The sequence below is a fragment of the Diceros bicornis genome, chromosome 4 (assembly GCF_020826845.1).
Source record: "Diceros bicornis minor isolate mBicDic1 chromosome 4, mDicBic1.mat.cur, whole genome shotgun sequence".
Taxonomy (NCBI): Eukaryota; Metazoa; Chordata; class Mammalia; order Perissodactyla; family Rhinocerotidae; genus Diceros; species Diceros bicornis.
In genome coordinates this window covers 47457471-47477464 of record NC_080743.1, presented here as the reverse complement: position 1 = coordinate 47477464, position 19994 = coordinate 47457471, and the positions used below count along the sequence as shown (strand labels likewise).

At 33.9% G+C, this 19994-nt stretch overlaps 2 protein-coding genes across 6 annotated transcripts in view; both read right to left on the bottom strand.

The window, feature by feature from the left end:
• The window catches only part of SYCP1 (synaptonemal complex protein 1), a 117986-nt gene extending 113315 nt beyond the window's left edge, over window positions 1-4671 (bottom strand). For 4 of the 5 annotated variants that reach the window (XM_058538870.1, XM_058538875.1, XM_058538873.1 and 1 more), the window contains exons 1-6: window positions 4265-4671; window positions 3221-3305; window positions 2994-3037; window positions 2763-2819; window positions 1453-1617; window positions 660-727 (exon numbers count right to left, since the gene is read on the bottom strand). In XM_058538870.1, the coding sequence (XP_058394853.1) occupies window positions 660-727; window positions 1453-1617; window positions 2763-2819; window positions 2994-3037; window positions 3221-3305; window positions 4265-4372 (527 nt within the window). In that variant the 5' untranslated portion in view covers window positions 4373-4671. The remainder of the gene's footprint in view (window positions 1-659; window positions 728-1452; window positions 1618-2762; window positions 2820-2993; window positions 3038-3220; window positions 3306-4264) is intronic. The other variant, XM_058538874.1, reaches the window with a different exon arrangement.
• Window positions 4672-9538: 4867 nt separating this feature from the next.
• Window positions 9539-18953, bottom strand: LOC131401115 (bile acid receptor-like). Its single transcript, XM_058536151.1, has 8 exons — window positions 18890-18953; window positions 16922-17284; window positions 13578-13718; window positions 11645-11787; window positions 11452-11556; window positions 11213-11312; window positions 10431-10553; window positions 9539-9729 (listed from the first exon to the last, which is right to left on the bottom strand). Exons 1-8 carry the CDS (start codon window positions 18951-18953, stop codon window positions 9539-9541), a joined length of 1230 nt encoding a protein of 409 aa, XP_058392134.1.
• Between the last annotated feature and the right edge of the window lie 1041 nt (window positions 18954-19994).

Sequence of the window (19994 nt, the reverse complement as noted above, 5' to 3'; positions counted from 1 at the left end):
TAACTTTAAGCAAGTAGGAATAAACAAATTTGGCACTCTACCTGGACCCATATACTACATTCTAACTATTCAATATTTACTTGGGAGATGAATTAAACAATTACATTTTTCTATTAAAGTCTGCCTGATATAATCTGAATAAGGTGATAAAGGTATAAAATAAGGCTTAGCTATTGCCTAGAACAAAGAAAAGGAAAAGTCAAAGATGATACCAAAGTTTTAAGCCAAAGTTAATGGAAGAATCATTGGGCCACTGGCAAAAACAGGAATTTGAGATTGAAAACTACCTTAGAACTAGGTTGAGCCCTATTTCACAAGTGCTGCACCTAAAACAATAGTCAAACAGAAAGGTACACAATATACATAGGCAGTTGTAGATATAGGATTATCAGGTACCTTTTTTGGCACCAACTAATGGTTCCCCCCGCCTGACATTTTAAAAAGCAAGAAGTTATTAGTCAGTGACCACAGTTTGCCAAATGCAAGAATGTAAAATAGGTATGTCTTCCTTTATCCACAGCACCGAAGCAGAATTCTACATATAAGTTAATATTATATAACAGAAAGTGCTCAATAAATTTTTAAAGTGTCAAGTTTAATAATAAATTTGGAATAAAAAATAAATTTGGAAAGAACAAATTCATTAAATTATTACTTACTCTTTTATTAAATCTTTATTTTCTTGAATTCCTTCTTCTAATTTCAAACTTACTTTTTCATTTTCAAACTAATTTACAAAACAAAAGCACAGTTCATCACATTTGCTTAGCAAAATAAACAATATAATCATTAAGCAGCATTTCTTTGCTAACATGCTATGACAGTCTATAAGAGTTGTTTTCTTTGCACACAAAAAAGAACTTTTTTTCACATCTTATGGATTTCCCATAAGAATATGGGTCTCACTTTTATCAATCTAAAATCAAGTTTGCTGAATCATTTCCAAAAAGTATCCAACAATATTTAATGCATATTATCTTCCCTAAACATTTTGAAATGATGTTTTATCTTTGTCCTAACCCAATGTTGCATTTTCTCAACATTTCTTTCACTATGCCATAAAATTAAAGCTAAACAGTTTCAAATTTAAAGTTTTATCTACAAATGTCATATTCCAATATAATAAAAGATATTTATATCAAACAAAACATCATCAGTAATAAGAATAAAAATTAAAACTGTATGATAAATTAGAATCATTAAATCAATCTTTATCTCAAGTAATTTATTGTTTCCCTAATCTGTGCATTAAGATTTGTGCAACCTGTCATCCATGCTCATCCTAAAGCTGAAATGCAACTAGTAACAATGAAACTTCAAAAAAGCACTGTCTTTAAAATCCATATCACAGAAACAAGATAAACTCAACTTACCCTGAAATAATACTCTATTTTAAATAGTATTATGATAAGATTTACTATACCACATTTTCAGTTCCAAATCTTGTTATACCTGTAGTTCCTGAATGGCTTTCCGCTGTGCTTCAATTATCTTTCTATTTTCTTGCAACTTATTTTCTTTTTGCTTTAGTTCAGATTCTACACTCACTTTCCACTTCTTGATCTTTTCAGCCTCCTTATACAGTTTTGAATATAGTCTGCTCATTGGCTCGGAATTCTATTAAAATACATTTTCAAAGAATGGTAGTTGTTCAAAATTTTAGTACAACCAAACTAGAGCTGCCTATTGAAAATATCCATGAGTAATAGTATCTTAATAGTTGAGACCAATTCTCTCCTCAATTTATGCCCTAATAGCATACTGAAAGCTACATTAACTGTTTTAAACTACTAAGGCAGTATTAGCTACTTCACTAAAGTTACTGGTCACCTGACTAAGTTAGACCTTGCTGAAAAAAATCAAAAAGCTTCAAAATGTACCTAAGCCAGAAGTTAGAAATATTTTAGTCAATGAGAGAATCTGGCTAGTTAAAAGCTAAAACAAATCACTCTACAAGAAATTTACAAATTTTAACAATGGTCTTGAAACATTTTGGTTATACAAATAATTTGAGGACTAACTAAAGGACATGAAGTTTAAAATACAATGACAAGAAAAATAATAGTGAACACAAGATCTAACTTTCATTTAGCCTGAGGTTTTATTTGGATTTTCTGCATTATCCATTTCCACATTATAAGGTAAGTGCCAGAGTTTATTTTTTTTAAAAACCACACTGATTTCTCTGTGCTGATAGATCTTTGTTGTCAAAATATATGAATAAGGTCCACATTTTTAAATTCTGTGATACTATAATCACAGCAACAGGCATATAGTACTTTATCAGGCCGTGGAATTTCTCTTCGTTTTAAAGACATCTATGTGCCAAGAAGTAAGAATGATTTTTATAACTAAAATCAACAGTATAGCATGTCCTACAAATTCCTTAGACAGTCAACAAGCCAAACAATCATACCTATTAATTAAAAGGTTATTTGTAAAATACTGGCTCGATTCTCAGCCTTTTCACATATTGTATGCATCTTCCCTCTTCTTGATTTTTCTTTGTGTATTCCTAATTTCTATGGTTTAAAATTAAATTGTTCCTAAAGAATGGATGCTTTTAAAAGCCAGGAAAATACAGAAGCCTAGTGTTTCAGCAACTTTAAAGGAAAAACAAAGGGAAAAGAAGGTTTTAAAGGATATATTTTAAAACATTAACCAAATATTAATCCTTTTGAAGCCTCAAAAGAAAGATATAAACAAATAATAATAAATGATACTCCAATTACAAGAGAGTTAATATGGATGGGAAATCTGACCTCAAAATCAGAGTCTTTTAGTCCTTCCTGGTAGTGACAACCATCAGAATTATCAACCTAAAAAATGAATAAATGTTTCCTGTAAGAAAATATTTCTGATGAGAGTTTCCAAATAGCAGCAATTACATACCGAAGACCAGTAATCCAACAACAAAAGAGTTTTTTTTCTTTTTCAAGCAAGCAATTCAATACCTAAACAAATTACATCTATATACACTATACTTAACTGACCTGTTCAAGCATGGGTAAAAAGCTAACTTTTTGTAAAGCGGGATCTGCAAGATAAAAGACAACTGGTATTAAATATGCCAACATCTTATTTTTTATATCAAGTATTATATCCAGCTTTAATGTCAAGGCTATCAATATAATACTTATGTTATATTTTCAACATTTAGCAATGTGTATTTTAAAAATGATTCTATACAAGGTGATGTATTGCTTTTCCAGTTTCCTACCTGAATCAATGTTTTCTCCATTTTTGGAGAGATTAGTCATTGCAAATGGAAAACTAAAATCATCTTCAATACATTTGTTGAAGCTCTAGAAACGCAGAAAAAGAAGTTCGTAAACATACTGCCCCATACCACTGACAACCAGCAATGTAATATGAATTACTTGTTATATCTGCTTAAAGAAGTGACTCTAATTATAAATCCTTTAATGTACATATAGTGTTTAAAATATCAAATGTTTTTGCTATGTAAACAATGCAAAAAATTTTAATTAGGTATTTTCACTTATGAGATGAAGCTAAACTACACATTACACAATGCATGCTTTGCAAGTATTCAAGAATATTATCAATTTTAATTAGTAGCATAGAATATTACTTATCTTCAATTTCATTATGATCTTTTCCTTGATAGAATTGAGAATTGTCTCACTGAATAGCATTTTAATGTTATTCTCTTGGCTACAGAGACATAAGAATATTTCTATGGCATATAAAATTAAAATATTCATCGTTTCATTCCATCTCCAATATGAAGTTCCACACGTGAAATTTTTAAAATAATTTAGTAGAAGCTCTGTTTCACCTAAGAAACTTGGTATATTTCCTCCTTTCCAATAAGAACTCTACTATAGAAATATATTTCCCTTTTATCCTGTCAAACAGGAAGCTCAGAGCCAAATTTTAAGCTCAGTCACACACTAATTTTTAACAGTATGTTGACATATTTGTCCAAATTTTCTTAATTTTCCTTGATCCTAATATTGTCCTAATTTATATTTTACCATTTCATTTTATATATCTTATAAGTTGCCTCAAATCATGTAAGAGGGAGGATTAAAATAAGCAGGTCTCTCTATGTATGCAGAGCTCTACAGCAGCAGTGACTATGCCTACACACATTAAGTACGCTCATTATTCATTCTAAGCATTATTATTCAAAATTCTTGGGTAAATCAGACCATATTTACCGAAAAGAAATAATTACACTTCGCCTCATTTACCTAAAGTGAAGAATAGTCAAATCAAGATTCATATTCAAATTTACCTTGAAGAAATTAGAATCTCCTCCCAAGGTCTGAGGTTTCACTGCAGACACTTGACTGCTACTTAATCTTGGTGGTACAAACAATTTAAAGGGCTTTTGCTTTTCCATCTTCTCTCTTCCAGTTGTAATTATCTATTGCCTCAAAGTGGGGAAAAAGTGTTTCATTAATACCATTCTTTATTTACAAAGGTGAGGTTTGTATAATATATGGCTACATAAAGGAATGAACGTAACCTCTGCTGCCGTGTAAGCCCACATCATGGCTTATTGCTAGGGTGGGCAAGGTAACGACACCCCGTATTTGTTCCCACCGTCCCCCCAGCCACCAATGGCCACGCTGGCGACCTGGATAGGCGAGAACTTGGAACAAGACATCAACACTTTGTCAGCCTCAAAAGAAGCCCTGTTAAACTAGCCCTGTTAAACTGCACCCCCTCCCAGGAGGAACTATCTTAGGTTCTTAGACGACTACTGACTACCGACTCCCAACTACCGACTACCGAGAAGGCGCGGGGGTGGCCGAGCGGGCGAGGCAATCGAAACTTCTCCCGGCTCCGGGTTCCGTTCTCAGGAAGGGAACTCAGTACACGTGCCCTTATCTTTAAAGAACCAGCGGGAAACGGTGGACTCGCCGTCCACGCGAACTGCTAGCTGCCGTCTATTCGGCAGCAAAAAGAATCAGCAAGAACTTCTGCCTCCGAACCTCAGAAAAGGCGGGAACTCGCTCCACCTCAGCGGCCCGCAGGGAAGGGCGAGGCGAATGGCCGTTTAACGGCTAAATAACCGTCAGCCAAGTCGGCATACCGCATGCCCAAGACCTACATCTCGCGAGATTTCCCTATGAATTAGTAACAATTCTTGCCTGAATTCTGTTTCTCCTTAGAGTTGACGTTCTTTAAGCTTCTGCTATTGTCAAAGAATGCAACGAAAACTCTCAGGTGCTATGATAGATTGGAGCTGAGAGTGAAAAATCCATTTCTGTCTTTCAAGAGCTCACAGTCTTAGGAAGGAAACAGATGTGCAAACAAACAATTATAGCCACATGTAATCATTTAAAGGTGGTAATTTTCAAAGAGTCGTTAGGATGCAGGGAAAGCGGCGCTTACAGTGGTTTGGATAGTCAAGAGAGCCTTCACAGATGTGGTATCCTTCTGTTACTGCTTCAGTCGAGAATAGAAGAGTGAATAGAGTTGGCTAGATAGTAAATGGGGAAAAGTGTATTCCTGGCTGAGGGAAGGTAGGCAAAGGCGCTGGAGTTCTGAGAGAGATTAGTACACGAGTGAGTCCAAGAAGTGTGGCGTAGGTGTGTGAGGACGAAGTGAGAAAATGGCAAGAGATGAGACTGGAGACAGAGAGCAGATATGAAGTCCTTGCAAATGCCTTTGGGTTTTAGCCTTTATGGATGGAAATCTTGAAGAATTTTGAGCGGAAAGGGAGGCATAATCAAGTTCAGAAGAAAATTTGTAGTATAAAAAATGGTTAAGGCTCATGAGACGAGTTAAGGACACAGTTTTAATAGGTTGCGTAAGGTATGAGGACCTGAGCTATGCCAGTGAGAGTGGAAATGAAGAAGTGTCAAATATAAAAGATATTTAGGAAGTAAAATTAATAGGATTTGATGGCTTTTTAATAGTGAGCAGCAAAGAGAGAGAGAAGTCTAAGATGACTGCCTGGTTTCCGGGGACAACTAGATAGAATAAATACCTAGGTTTGTGCAATTAAGATAATGAGTTCCGTTTTGGACATATTGACTGTTTTCTAACTCTCTCCATGTATGGTAATATAATTAATGCTTTTTCAAAGGACTTTAGTAATATTTTTAAATATCCCACTTTGTTTTGTACAAATTAATCTATCAGACATAGTTTTTGCTAAAATTACAAAATTTTTGAGCTGGAAAGGATGATCCAGTGTAACTCTTTCATTTCACATTTTAAGGAAATTGAGTCTAGATATTCTAAAAAAGATAAAATACTCCCTCCAAGAGATGATACCAAGGATATGCACAAGATGCTCCCTGGGGGCAATAGTTGATACATTTAATTAAGATCTTCTTTAAGTTGAGGATATAAACAATATTCCAATTTTTTTTAAGTTTACAACAGTGAAAAATTCAACTATGGTATTTTTTTCTTTATTGAAAACCAAAATGCTACTCCTAAAATTAACTTAAATTCACAGTATTTTACTTATGTCCAGTCTTTCAAAACGATAGTGCCACCAGAGAATTCCTCAGTTTCATGTATTTCACACGAAATTTATTTTTAATGTATAACCATCCTTTCCTAACAAGGATTAAAATATTTGTGGAAAGATTTCAGATTTTAAGAACTTCATTTTTTCTACAAAAGATCTTGGCAAAAATGTCAAAATATTGTCTACCAGAATGAGCAGTAAATTGTGCTAAATTTCCCAATATATGTTAAAATATTTTAATGATTTGTCATTTTAATTTTTTCAATATCTTGCAATCACAAATTTTTTAATTTGGGTTCATAAAAGATCTCTTTTTTAAAGACATTAAGAAAAGATACGAGTTAAACAAAGCTTTGTTCCTCTTTAATAATTCATAAAATGCTGTAACAAGAATAAGTTTGAGATATTAGTTCCTTATCCATCAATCTGGCCTTAATTAATGAGGTTCACAAACTGTGTTTATTCTGATTATGTGTTCCCACTAGATAGCCTTTTTTATGTCTATAAGTAATCTATATATTTTCATTCAATTTTCTACTCAATGAAAAAAGTAGTTTCTTCAGGTAAGAACTGTATTAGCATTATTCCCTTTTGAAGGAACCGTGCAGTAACAATAACCATTGCTTCCTTTGAGTTGAGTCTTGAAAAGAATCCTAGATGTCCCTCTAGTGGTGGTCCTATATTCCACAAAATTTGATGAGCTCTGATGATGTCCATTTTATAGTAACGTATTGGTAACATAGCAATTCTGTTCATGTTTTTCAAATCAGTCACCCCATGATGATAAGAGTAAACAGTTTAGATTTAGGAAGTTTAAGACAAACCACAACATTCTAAAATTTCAGCAATGTGAATACAAATTCCACTTCTCAGAGAGTAAACTAGCCAATTTGGAGTCCTTTGTTTTCCAAATGCTAAGTATTTCTGAGTGGTTGTGATTCAGTGTTCTCAGTTCAGTGAGCCTCCCTATGAGACGAGCAAAATGCTGTAGGTCTTCTGGATGATAAAGTTTTGAATATTTATACAAAATTTGTAAAATTGGTTCTTGTAAATTTTCCACATGTTGCTTATTTTTAAGGCATGGACGATCTGAAAAACATCATCATATATATCTTAATGAATACTGGAAAGTGGTAGAAGATAATGTAAAACAATACAGTTTGTAAATATCAAAAATAGCAAATATTTACTGAACCCTTAATATATGCCAGATATTATGCTAAGTAACTTGCTTCTATGCAATATCTTATTTAATCTTCATAATATACTATGAAGAGTATTTCTTAATAGTTAAGCAGCATTCATTCATCCAGTCATTGTGCTGGAGATACAGCAGTGAACATAATAAACAAAATTTCCTGCCCTCATTGAGCTTGTATTCTGGGTCTGGGATGAGGAGAGGAGGAAATAGACATATACACATGTTTTTAAACAAAAATATGACAGTGATAAGTGCTATAGAGAAAAATAAACAGGGAAGAGGATAAGAATTTAGGATGGAGAGGTGGTAGATATTTTTAAAAGTGTAATCAGAGATAAGATACATTTGGCAGAGATCCAAGATGGGGAAGGAGGGAGCATGTAGCTATCTAGGAAAAGAGCTTTCCAAGCAGAAGATTTGTCAAGTACAGTAGAACCTGTGGCAAGAGCCTGCTTGAAATTTTCAAGGAACATATGCATCAAAAGCAATGTAGCTGTGGTGTTGTAAGCAAAAGTAGGTAGAGATGGAAAGAACTTTTACTTTAATCTGTGTAAAATAGGAAGCCATTAAAGGGTTGTGAGCAGAGGAATGACATGATCTGGCTTAAGTTTTCAAAGAATCACTCTATACAGTTATAGAGAATAGACCCTAGGGAGGCAAGAGCAGAAAAAGGAAATCAAGTTACGATGGTAGTTTTGATTAGGGTGGCAGGGACACAGACAGTAAGAAGTAGTTGAGTTCTGGATATATTTTGAGGCTAGAGCCAACAGGATTTGCTGCATATTTGATATGGGTATAAGAGAAAGAAAAAAGTGAAGGATGACTTCAAGAATTTTGGCTTACGCAACTTGAAGGATGGAGATGCCATTTAGTAGAGATGGAGGAAGAATATAGGAGGATCAGGGGAAGATCAAGAGTTCACCTTTGGACAGGTTAAATTTGATATGCCTACTACATATCCAAGTTGAAATCTTGAGTAGGCTATTTAATGGAGTTTAGGGGAACAGTCCAGGTTGATATATAAATTTGGGAGTTGTCAGCATATTGATGACACTGAAAACCATGAGATAGGATGGAATTTTAAAGGAAGTGAGTATAGAAGAAAAAAGAACTGAGCCCTGGGACACTAACATTTATCAGTGTGGGAGATGAGGAGGAATTAACAAAGGGGACAGAAAAAGCAGCTACTGAGAAGGAAAATCAAGACAATGTGATGTCCTGGAAATCAAGTGAAAAGAGAAAAAAGCATGTCAAGAAGGAGGGAGTGATCAACTGAAGCCAAGTGATGAAGTGTTCTAAGAAAGAGGGAGTGATCTGCTCTGTCAAATATAGCTGATGGGTCAAGCAAGATGAGGACTAAGAATTGACCACTGAAATCAGCAATGCCAAATTACAGAAGATCTTGACTAGGTATGGTGGAATGGAAAGGAGGGGTCAAAATCTGACTGTATTGGGTTCAGGAGCGAATGAGAGGAGAGAAATGGAGGCAGGAGTGTAGATAACTCTAAAAAAATTTTTTTGTGTGATGTAGAACAGAGAAATGGGAGAATAACTGAAAGGAGATTTGAGGTGAAGAAGGAATATTTTTAAGATGCAAGAAATTACAGCATATTTGTAAAGTGAGAGGAATACTCTTCTAGAGTATTCTGGGAGGAGTAGGGGAGGAAAGAGACATATGCACATTTTTTTAAATAGAAACATATTATGACAGTGATAAGTATTATAGAGAAAAATAAACAGGGACAGGGATAAGAATTTAGGATGGAGGGGCAGTAGCTATTTTTAAAAGGATAATCAGAGATAAGATGACATTTAGCAGAGATTCTATTTTGATTGACCGAAGCAATTTTGATGAAACAAAATTGGTACATTTGGCATCAGTGAATAATAACCACAAACTTCATGCTGTCGTTGCCACGCTTAATCCAAACTTTTACTGCTGAATGGTTTTTACCTGAAAAAAACACAGTTGTTGCTGCAAGGAGAGCATATTCAGTATTAGTAATATTAAGCTCACTCATTCTTCTGTAGAAGTAAAACAGTGTGGTAATAAATTCCTCAGAAATACCTGGAAAGATTAATATCAAATGCATTTTCATCAGAACATAGTGCAGAATCAAACACATTGCCATTATCATTTTTTCTCAAAGCAGTATAAGAAAACGAGACATTATATCTGATCAATTTTTTCCATCCAATATAATATTTTGCATTGTATGTAATATTACCAGTCAGCGTAGTAGAAAGACAGTCTTCGTTGTAAAATGTTTCTGTAGAATAAATAACACTTCTATCACCACTCTGATTGTGACAATTCATGGAATGATCTGAAGGATTTGATATTTTTATAGTACCTAGTAAAAGGGAAAAATATCAAGTCTGATTTTTTCTTATCTTTATAGAAATAGTAAATTCAATCTCTCTAATCTCTGTTAGACAGGAAACATTGCCAATGAAAGGTAGCTTTATAATTTTTATTACTGAAACATTAAGCTAGATTAATAGTTCATATTTTGTATAAAGATTGTATAGAAGATGCTCCAACAATGTGTTTTCCATTACAGTATACAACAAAGAATGGCTTTCTTTAAAAGAAAAGCAAAAGCTAGACCAATGAATTGGAAAACTATAAACAGCTATTATGAAGTACTTAGTCCTACATTAACTAGCAAAATAAAACTATAATAAGAAAAAAATAGCTCAATGTTATATAATTTGTTGTTAAATTTAATAGTAACTTTTACGATTGAATTAATTGGCCTTTTTTACTTTCAGAAGCTGATGACAAACATTCTTTCTGACTGTAAAGTTGGGCTGTGTGAAGGAACATCACTTCAGTTTTTGATCCCTTCTGTAATGCAGTCTGATCCTCATTGGTCAAATTTTCAAACCCTTTAAGAAAAGATCACAATTGTTTGAAATAGATAATGAAAAGATGATTTTCAGGTATAGGATTTAACATTTTATATTATATGAATCCTAAATATTCCCTTATCATAATCATGCTATGTAATTTCAAATTTGAATAGAATTTGTGATTCCACATGGTAATATTTTGGGGTACTTTCATCAGAACTGAATAATAATACTTTCCTATTGCAAGAGCAAAGTAAACACAGTAGTTGGCTGAGCCTGGAAGAATTTATTTTTAGTGAGTTATCTGTATAAGTAAATAGATAGCTAAGTTTTGGCCAACAGTGTCTTGATTTTTTCATATTGAACAGGGAATTTTGTTTGTTTTATGTTTTATCTAAAAAACAGAAACAATTTATTTCCAAAAATAAAAATAAAACAAAACATACAACCAATCATATTGTTTGTCTTAACTCTATGTCTTTGAAATCACTTGAATAATATTTTTAAATATTTATATTTTCACCTACATGATTGACTAAAGCAGGCAAAATAAACGTTTTTACATTTTGAAGCAGTTTTAGCGGAAAAATAGAGGGTTTTGTTTTCCTAAAATGTCCCCTTTCCTTAAAACAAGGAACTTTTTTAAAATTAAGTATTAAATTACTTTAATTGTTTTTCAAAGGTAAAGTAATTACCTGGGAGTCCCTTGGTAAAATCCATTAAGCCCTGTACGTGTAGGACTACTGTCTCTGAGAGTCGCAAAAAACTCAGTTCAGGATTTGTATACTCCTGCAGCTAACCAACAAAAAGAAACAAGATTAATAAATTTTATTTGCTTTCAAATAGCTATTTAAATTTTAAACTTTTATGTTTATACTCTTATTTTTTAATATAATGAATTATAAATTATTTCTTGCCAGTAATGAACACATACAAATTTCTTTGTTTCCTCTGAAGGAATTGTATATTTTTGATGAGCAGTCACAATGTTATTAATGAGCTGATGTTCCTCCTGAGTTAGTTCCATGCTTTTCTGAATCTATAAGAAAATATGGGGGGAAAACTATAATGCATACTTATTAAACAAGACATCATCATTAAAGAAATAAATTTTATAAGAGCCTTGCCACTTTTCCAGATCTAGTAGTGGATGACACAAGCTTGTTGTCTACTCCTTCTTCTTCCACTTTGGTGTTAGAGTAGAAACTACTCTTCTGCTTAAAGTTCTTTCGAAGTCTCTTTGATTTGCATTGGATCTCTGTGAGCAAACCTGTGATATTACAAAATTCATATAGAATGTTTTGGGTACGGCAAATAACATTATAGGATTTTATGAAAATTGTCTTATATTGTACACATATATGATCATAGACTTGTCTTTTTACAAAGAAACTTTCATTTTTGTCAAGTATGTACACAGCAATTAAATTTACTGCATTACTTTCTCCTTTTCCTTCCACAACTACCTGTCTACTTAGAAGTACATTGTCATCCTAGACAAATTAAAATTAATTTTACATCTCTAAATTATAAATTTAGACCTTTTTATATTAGAGAAATTTCTACATTAATTATATATTGGAAGCAACATAGAATGTCCATTGGTACAGCAGTTAAACTACATTATCTATGAGCTTTTATCCTTGATTGATCAAGAGAATATCCTGTGATTTTTAAAATCAGCTAAGTCAATTTTTTCCTTACAAGACAAGACAATGGTATTTTGTTATGACAGCCCAAGCAGACTAAGACAGGAATAAAGTAAAGAATTCAGTCTGGTTGGACAGGATAACCTTAAGATCTACTCCAACCCAGGAATTTTAAATAATAGGAATCCTTTTGGTGAAGAACTTTGACTGAAGAGTTTGGATTTTATTATAATATGCAGTATAAACAGTATTGCATTGGTGTTTACTGAATAAGAGTGTAATTTAATAAAAGTGGAGATGATGATTATAGCAGTTGAAGGTAGATTAAACTAAAAAGAGAGAATGGAGAAATGGCCATGAAACTAATATAATGGTATAAGTGCAAGATAAGAGTTTGCACAAGGCTAGATTAGGCATGAAAAGGAAACATTAATAGTACTCTATAAAAAAAATGAATTTTAAAGTCACCATGAGATTTTGAGCCCTGGGGAATAGGAGGAATTGAGAAAAAATGCCAAAATCTTAGTACTACGGTGAGGATTAAATGACATCATGTAGTTTATAAGCTAAAAACACAGTGAATGTAGAAAGAACTCAAAAAAAAGCTTAGGTACTCTTCTGCCTGTTGAGTTGGGTTTTGACATCTATGTGTTAATTGTTAGTAGGCTCTACATATCCAGGTATCATACAGGCTTCTAAAGACACAAGACTGAAGAAGGGGAACTACTAGTAATTTTAAATTCTGCTCTTTCTAGATACATTATATAACTTTAGGTTAAATAATGTAAAAATACAAAGATTTTTGGGGCCGGCCCCATGGCTTAGCGGTTAAGTGCGTGAGCTCCGCTACTGCGACCCGGGGTTCGGATCCTGGGCGCGCACCGAGGCACCACTTCTCCGGCCACACTGAGGCGGCATCCCACATACAGCAACTAGACAGATGTGCAACTATGACATACAACTATCTACTGGGGCTTTGGGGAAAAAAAAAAAGGAGGAGGATTGGCAATAGATTTTAGCTCAGAGCCGGTCTTCCTCAGCAAAAAGAGGAGGATTAGCATGGATGTTAGCTCAGGGCGGATCTTCCTCACTAAATAAATAAATAAATAAATAAATAAATAAATAAATAAATAAATAAATAAATAAATAAAATACAAAGATTTTCAATTAAGAAGAAAACATGATTATTACCAAAATTAGAGTAATATAGCATAGTACAGGGCTTATGGAAATAATTACCTAGATTGGTAACTGGCTATCCTAATTTAGCAATTGCTAAAGAAATAGTTTAAATCCAGACAAATATTTTAATCTTCAAAATGACAACTTGAAGAATGTATTATGTCCTCAGTAAGGTAAGAAAAACTAAAATCCTCTTCCAAAAAAAAAAAAAAAAAACAATGGCACTTACATTCTGCCAACATTCCTACTGCCTTACATTTTTTCAGTCTGCACTCTTGACATTTTCTACGCATATACATGTCCATTTCACAGTGACCACCATTCTTGCAACTATATACTGCATTTTTGGTGATGCTACGTCGAAAAAAACCTAACAACAACAAAATTTTTTTTTAATTTTACTATTAGGTATTTTTAGTTACTTGTTTTTATAAATATATACCTTCATAGTAGAGTTAAGTAATCAATTTAACTAAATTATTTCAATAAAATGTTTTTCCCTCAATAAGAAGGTTTGGTTTAATATACTTTTATCTGGATAATTGTTTTAATCCTCTCCTGTTTGATATATTCTATTCCAACGTTGTTCCTTTCAATAATCACATCTGGAAATTAAACTAAATAGCTCTATCATATTAAGACAACTCTCTGTTTTACTATGGTTATGACATATCATCTAAAAGTTTTTCTAGGGGTTGGCCCAGTGGCATGGTGGTTAAGTTCACCCACTTGGCTTCGGCAGCCCAGAGTTTGCAGGCCCAGATTCCAGGCTTGGACCTACGCACCACTCATCAAGCCATGCTGTGGAGGTATCCCATACAAAAAACAGAGGAAGATGGGCACAGATGTTAGCTTAGGGCTAATCTTCCTCAGCAAAAAGAGGAAGATTGGCAAGGGATGTTAGCTCAGGGCCAGGCTTCCTCACCGAAAAAATTAAAAGTTTTTTTAAAACCACATTTTACAAAATATAAAGATTCCATGAAGCATCTCTCAAGGGGCCCTTGAAAGAATATGTGCTTACGTAAAATAAAACCACGAGGAATACTTTTCTTCTTCTCTCCTCACATTTCTACCTCAACACATAAAGGAAGAGATATTCTTCCAAATTTTTTCCTCTGTTCTCCCTTTTTTAGTACTTCCCCAGATGAGAAAGTATTGCTAGTTTATTTAGTCTGAGATGTTGAATGGGCCATGTTTTGTGTGTATGTGTGTGTGTGTGTGTTGGGGGGGTGGAGGTTCTACATTTTCTCTTTCACTTCCTAAATCCATGCATAGCAGTCCCTCTTCCCATTTCCTCTCTCATTTCCTATTCCTATGCAATAATCCCTGCTATCTTCCTCTTATTCCATTCCAAGCAGTGAAGTTGATAAGATTAATCAATACCCCTCTTAGAGGACTACCGTATCCTCTTTTTCTATAGACAAACTTGAGCGTGGGAGTTTCATGACTTAGATTCAACAAAGGGCGTAGAAAGCTCAGCTTAGGTTTCCAGAATTATGTCTCACTCTGCAACCTAGTTTTAACAGCAAGGCCCTGCATTTTAAGAGTAAGCAAATACTGACCCAGCCATTCTATTCATAAAGCTGGTACTTCATTTCCCTTGATCTTCATTTGGCTATTCTTTGGGAGGGGTGAGTTGTGATATTCTGACAGTAAAACTTTACCCTGAACTTCTAATAGACATGTTTATCTACTGCTGTATTGGCCTAATCATTTCCAGGTTCTGTCCCAACATTGCATTTGTGAATAAAAACAATGCAGAAGTGTTTCAAAACCTCAAAATGTCATCAAAGACTATTTCACTCTTTGAAAAATGACATTGTCCTTGATGATCTTCACTTGCAGACCTCCTATTTGTTTTCAAAAAAGCATTCCAGGGGCTGGCCCTGTGGCACAGCGGTTAAGCAAGCGCACTTCACTTCCGCGGCCCAGGGTTTGCATGCCCGGATCCTGGGCACGCACCAATGCACCACTAGTCAAGCCATGCTGTGGCGGCGTCCCATATAAAGTAGAGGAAGATAGGCATGGATGTTAGCTCAGGGCCAATCTTTCTCAGTGAAAAAGAGGAGGATTGGCATCGGATGTTAGCTCAGGGCTGATCTTCCTCGCAAAAAAAAAAAAAAAAAGAAAAAGCATTCCAAAAGAAAAAAACCCAGCATCTTAGAAGTCATTTAATTCAAATTCCCTTCTAATGTATGAATTACATCAACCACATGAAAAAGATATAATAGTTAACATTCAGATCTTTTTAAAGGTCATTTTCTATTCCAACATCAGATTCATCGAGGAACACGCAAATCTTCTGCCATATAAATATACTCAATTTTATATTTAAATGTAAAAGTCTTCATCAAAAATGAAAATGGCCAATAGACACATGAAAAGATGTTCAACATCACTAATCATCAGGGAAATGCAAATCAAAACAACACTAAGATATCACCTCAAGCCCGTTAGAATGGCTATAATCACCAAGACAAAAAACAACAAATGTTGGAGAGGATGTTCAGAAACAGGAACCCTCATACACAGCTGGTGGGAATGCAAACTGGTGCAGCCTCTATGGAAAACGATATGGAGATTCCTCGAAAAATTAAAAATAGAAATACTCTATGATCCAGCTATCCCACTACTGGGAATCTATCCAACGAACCTGAAATCAACACTCCAAAGAGGCTTGTGCTCCCCTATGTTCATTGCAGCATTATTCACTACAGCCAAGAAGTGGAAGCAGCCCAAGTGTCCCTCGACTGATGATTGGATCAAGAAGATGTGGTATATATATACAGTGGAATACTACTCAGCCATTAAAAAAGACAAAATCGTCCCATTTGCAACAACATGGATGCATCTGGAGGGTATTACGTTAAGTGAAATAAGCCAGAAAGAGAAAGACAAACACCGTATGATCTCACTCACATGTGGAATATAAACCAACACATGGACAGAGAAAACTGTAGTGTGGTTACCAGGGGCAATGGGGGTAGGGAGTGGGCACAATGGGTGAAGGGAGACATGTATATGGTGATGGACAAACAAAAATGTACAACCAAAAATTTCACAATGTTATAAACTATTAAAACATCAATAAAAAAAGTCTTCCTCAAAAATGGAAAGAAAACTGAATCAAAACTTTATTACATTCCATTTGCATGTCTTTGATCTCACAGATTGATCACCTTAAAACAAATCAATGGGTCTCCTTGGTGTTATTTTTCACACTTGAAAACATAGGAGTATTTTGGGGCCCGGCCTGGTGGTGTAGTGGTTAAGTTTGCCCACTCCGCTTCGGTGGCCCAGGGTTCACAGGTTCAGATCCCAGGCATGGGCCTACGCACAGCTTACAGAAGTCGTGCTGTGGCAAGCATCCCACATATAAAGTAGAGGAAGGTGGGCACGGATGTTAGCCCAAGGCCAATCTTCCTCAGCAAAAAGAGGAGGACTGGCAACAGATGTTAGCTCAGGGCTAATCTTCCTCACAAAAAATAAATAAATATATAAGAGTATTTTTACATGCCTAAAGTTTCAGGACTCTCGTGAACACTAGGATTTTAGTTTTAACTTTATCCTTACCTTTGCAACCTTCACAAGTAAGTGCATTATAATGATATCCTGATGCTTTATCACCACAAACTACACAGAGTTCTTCCTGTCCCTTAATTTGCATGGAAGAATGAGTTAGTCGGGACATTTTTATTTCAGAGTATCCATCTTCAGCATCGTGGACAACCACATCAGCGGGTCTATTTAATTCACAGGAACCAGGTCCACTCTCTCTACCACTGAACTGTGGATCCAAGCTATAAGTGTTGAAATGACTTTGTAAAGATTGGGACTGTAGAGCTGGAGGAAACTGGACAGTAGAATACTGGCAATAAGGTGATTCTTGAAAATCAGGATACTGCAGCTGATAACTGATTTGTTCCGGCAAAATACCTAGTTTTTTTAACATAAAAAACAATGGTAAAAAGTCAGAATTTTGTAATTTTTTTCAAATTTCAAAGAGTTTTATGCTCAACAAACATAGTTAGTTTAACATGTTCACTACATCCCAAGGACTTTCTGTCCAGCATGAGGAGCAAACAGTAAACTGAATTGCAATGCATGATAAGTGCTGCCATCCCAGAGGTATGCAAATGTTGCTCAGGAGCTGGGAGAAAGGATAATAGTTGCTAATAGTTTACATACCAATCCAGTCTCTCTCCTTAAGTAGAAATGTATATTTCCCAGAGTCTGGAATAAAAGAAGAGTTTCCCCATCTTCTGCATTTCCCTTGTTGTGGATACAACTGTTTTCAGTGCAATCAGTTCAGTAAAGAGATGAATTGATAAATTATCCCACCCCTCCAAAAAAAATCAAACTGAAATACAATTTTACCAGTTATCTGGTTATTGCAAGCCAAAACCAAATATTTTTGTTTGAACTCCTCATTTAATACACCTTAACACCCTCCTTTGCCATTTGTAGACTTGACTTAAATTACTAGTTTCTTTTTTGTTTTATTGTCTAACAATTCTAACTAGCAATTATCTGGGAATAAATTCACGTACCTTGCAGGGTTACTGTAAGGATGAAATAAAATATGGTATGCAAAAGCATGTATAAAATATAAAATGATACTTAATGAATATCTTTATTATTATTATCAGAAGCTCCCAAACACAATTTACTTTCTGCTTTCAGGAGAATTACTGAATCTAAATCCAGAAACTGTCTCCAAAAGGACCCAGGAACAGTTAGTTGCTCTATGTCTGTGAGTAATATTTGTACTTTTCCTGGTACTGAATCACCAGACTCATCAGATTAGACTTACTCTTACCCTCAAAATTCTACCACCAAAATTGGCAAACAATATAATTTTTGTTAATTCACAAATATTATTTGCAATCTCATAGTATCCAGTCCAATACAAGGTGTTGAAAAAATACCAGTGGCAGTCGGATATAAGAAGAAAGGTTATCAGTAAAAACAATGTAATCTTTTTTTTAAAGAAGGGGGCCCTTCTTGAATGAGTGTCAAAAGACTGCAGAATACTGGCTGATATTCCATTAACACGGAAATCAGAGTTCAAACTGTAAAAGAAAACTGCATTTAAAATTAAATTTTTATCATAGCCTTAGTCTTTTTTGGAGGAAATTTCTATTGTTTTCTGCATTCTGTTTTCTATTTCTTTCCCTTCGATAAAAATCTTAGATTACAATTTCAAGTATATTGAATAGCTACTCTAAACTACATTTACTAAATTGCACTTGAACTAACTTCAGCTAACTACTAAAAATAACTTCTAATTTGCATGTTAATCCTATTTTTTAAAAATTGAATACTATTTTAGACTATTGTGCTTTTCCTTCTTTACATTTGATTCTGGCTTACAACATTTTAGTATTACTGATTTTTGAAATTAATTTTATTCTCTTGTAGGGAATAACAAAGTTTTTGGTTCATTTGTTAATTTCTTTTTTTAAAAAACCTCTGTAATTAACCATAATTCCCACAAAAAATGTTTTATTAACTACAATACTATAGTTTTTTATTACATACTATAGTACTGCACGTGTTCAGCAAGACAGTACCCATCAGGTGCAGTGACATAAGTATTTGCCATCCTCTGGTCCAATTCTTACTTCTTTATCAGTGAATGCTGAAATAGAGCCTGAAGGAAACAAAAATTTTGTAGACTATTTGAATGTATGATTATCAAATCAGTGTGATGTTATAAAAGTACAATATTGTTTTTGAAAAATAAAGAATTTAACAGAATTTATACATGACACATTCATATTTACACTTAAACTGGAAAAAATACTGATTTTTCGTATCTCTACACACCAAATTATTTAATTCTGCCAATTTCTTATTGCTCAGCCTTTTACAAATAACTTAGTAAACCTTGGTAATAATCATTGTGGCCCTTGAAAGTGTAACAAGCTATGGAGTTAGACTTCATACACTGCTTTCACCACTTATTTATGGGTCATTTATTAAACCTCCCTGAACCTAAGTTTCCTCATTTGTAGAAAAGAGAGAGACAATAAAACTCTCCTAGCAAATTTGTTGGGAGACTTGAATTAATGTATGTAAAATCCAGCACAGTTCTTGACTTAATAACTGATCCCCATAATCGTTATTCTAATAGTTTCAAGATCTCAGTGTTTTAAATTTAGATTAATTAGGAAGAAAAATTAGACTTTTTCATAAAAGAAATTAAAGAGTAGGAAAAGAATGGTTTTCATAGCACTTCTTTGAATCTTCTAAGTCCTTTGTAAATATTTATTTTTCATAGCATTGTGACATGCTAAACATTAAAACATTAATTTTGGTTCTGCTTGACTGATGAAAATAGTTTATTGATTACTGAAAAGGGTGTTTTTTTAACAGCAAAGCCTAAAAATCATAAGCTGTTATGAGGAAAAATTCTTCAAAATCTAAGACTATCCCTTATGGGAAAAACTATTTTTGTTATTTCCTAGGAAGGAACTCCAAAAATAATGCATCTTTGAATAGACTTAAACAGAAATTGAAGGTTAGTAGAAGAAAATAAGGGTCACTCTAGAGTCCATCATATTTTATAGTTTTATCCTCTCTGTTAGAAGAAAAGACCGTTTTCATTGTTTAAAAGAACCAAAAAAGGAGAAAATGGGTTTTA

What these genes read in the sequence shown, in the direction of transcription:
- LOC131401115 (XM_058536151.1), bottom strand. Translation starts at nt 18,953, where the DNA reads ATGGCAAATACTTATGTCACTGCACCTGATGGGTACTGTCTTGCTGAA. An exon ending in CTACTAGATCTGGAAAAGTG is followed by an intron (nt 11,557 to 11,644) that starts GCAAGGCTCTTA and finishes ATTTTCTTATAG; the next exon opens with ATTCAGAAAAGCATGGAACT. An exon ending in CAGAGGAAACAAAGAAATTT is followed by an intron (nt 11,313 to 11,451) that starts GTATGTGTTCAT and finishes TTTGTTGGTTAG; the next exon opens with CTGCAGGAGTATACAAATCC.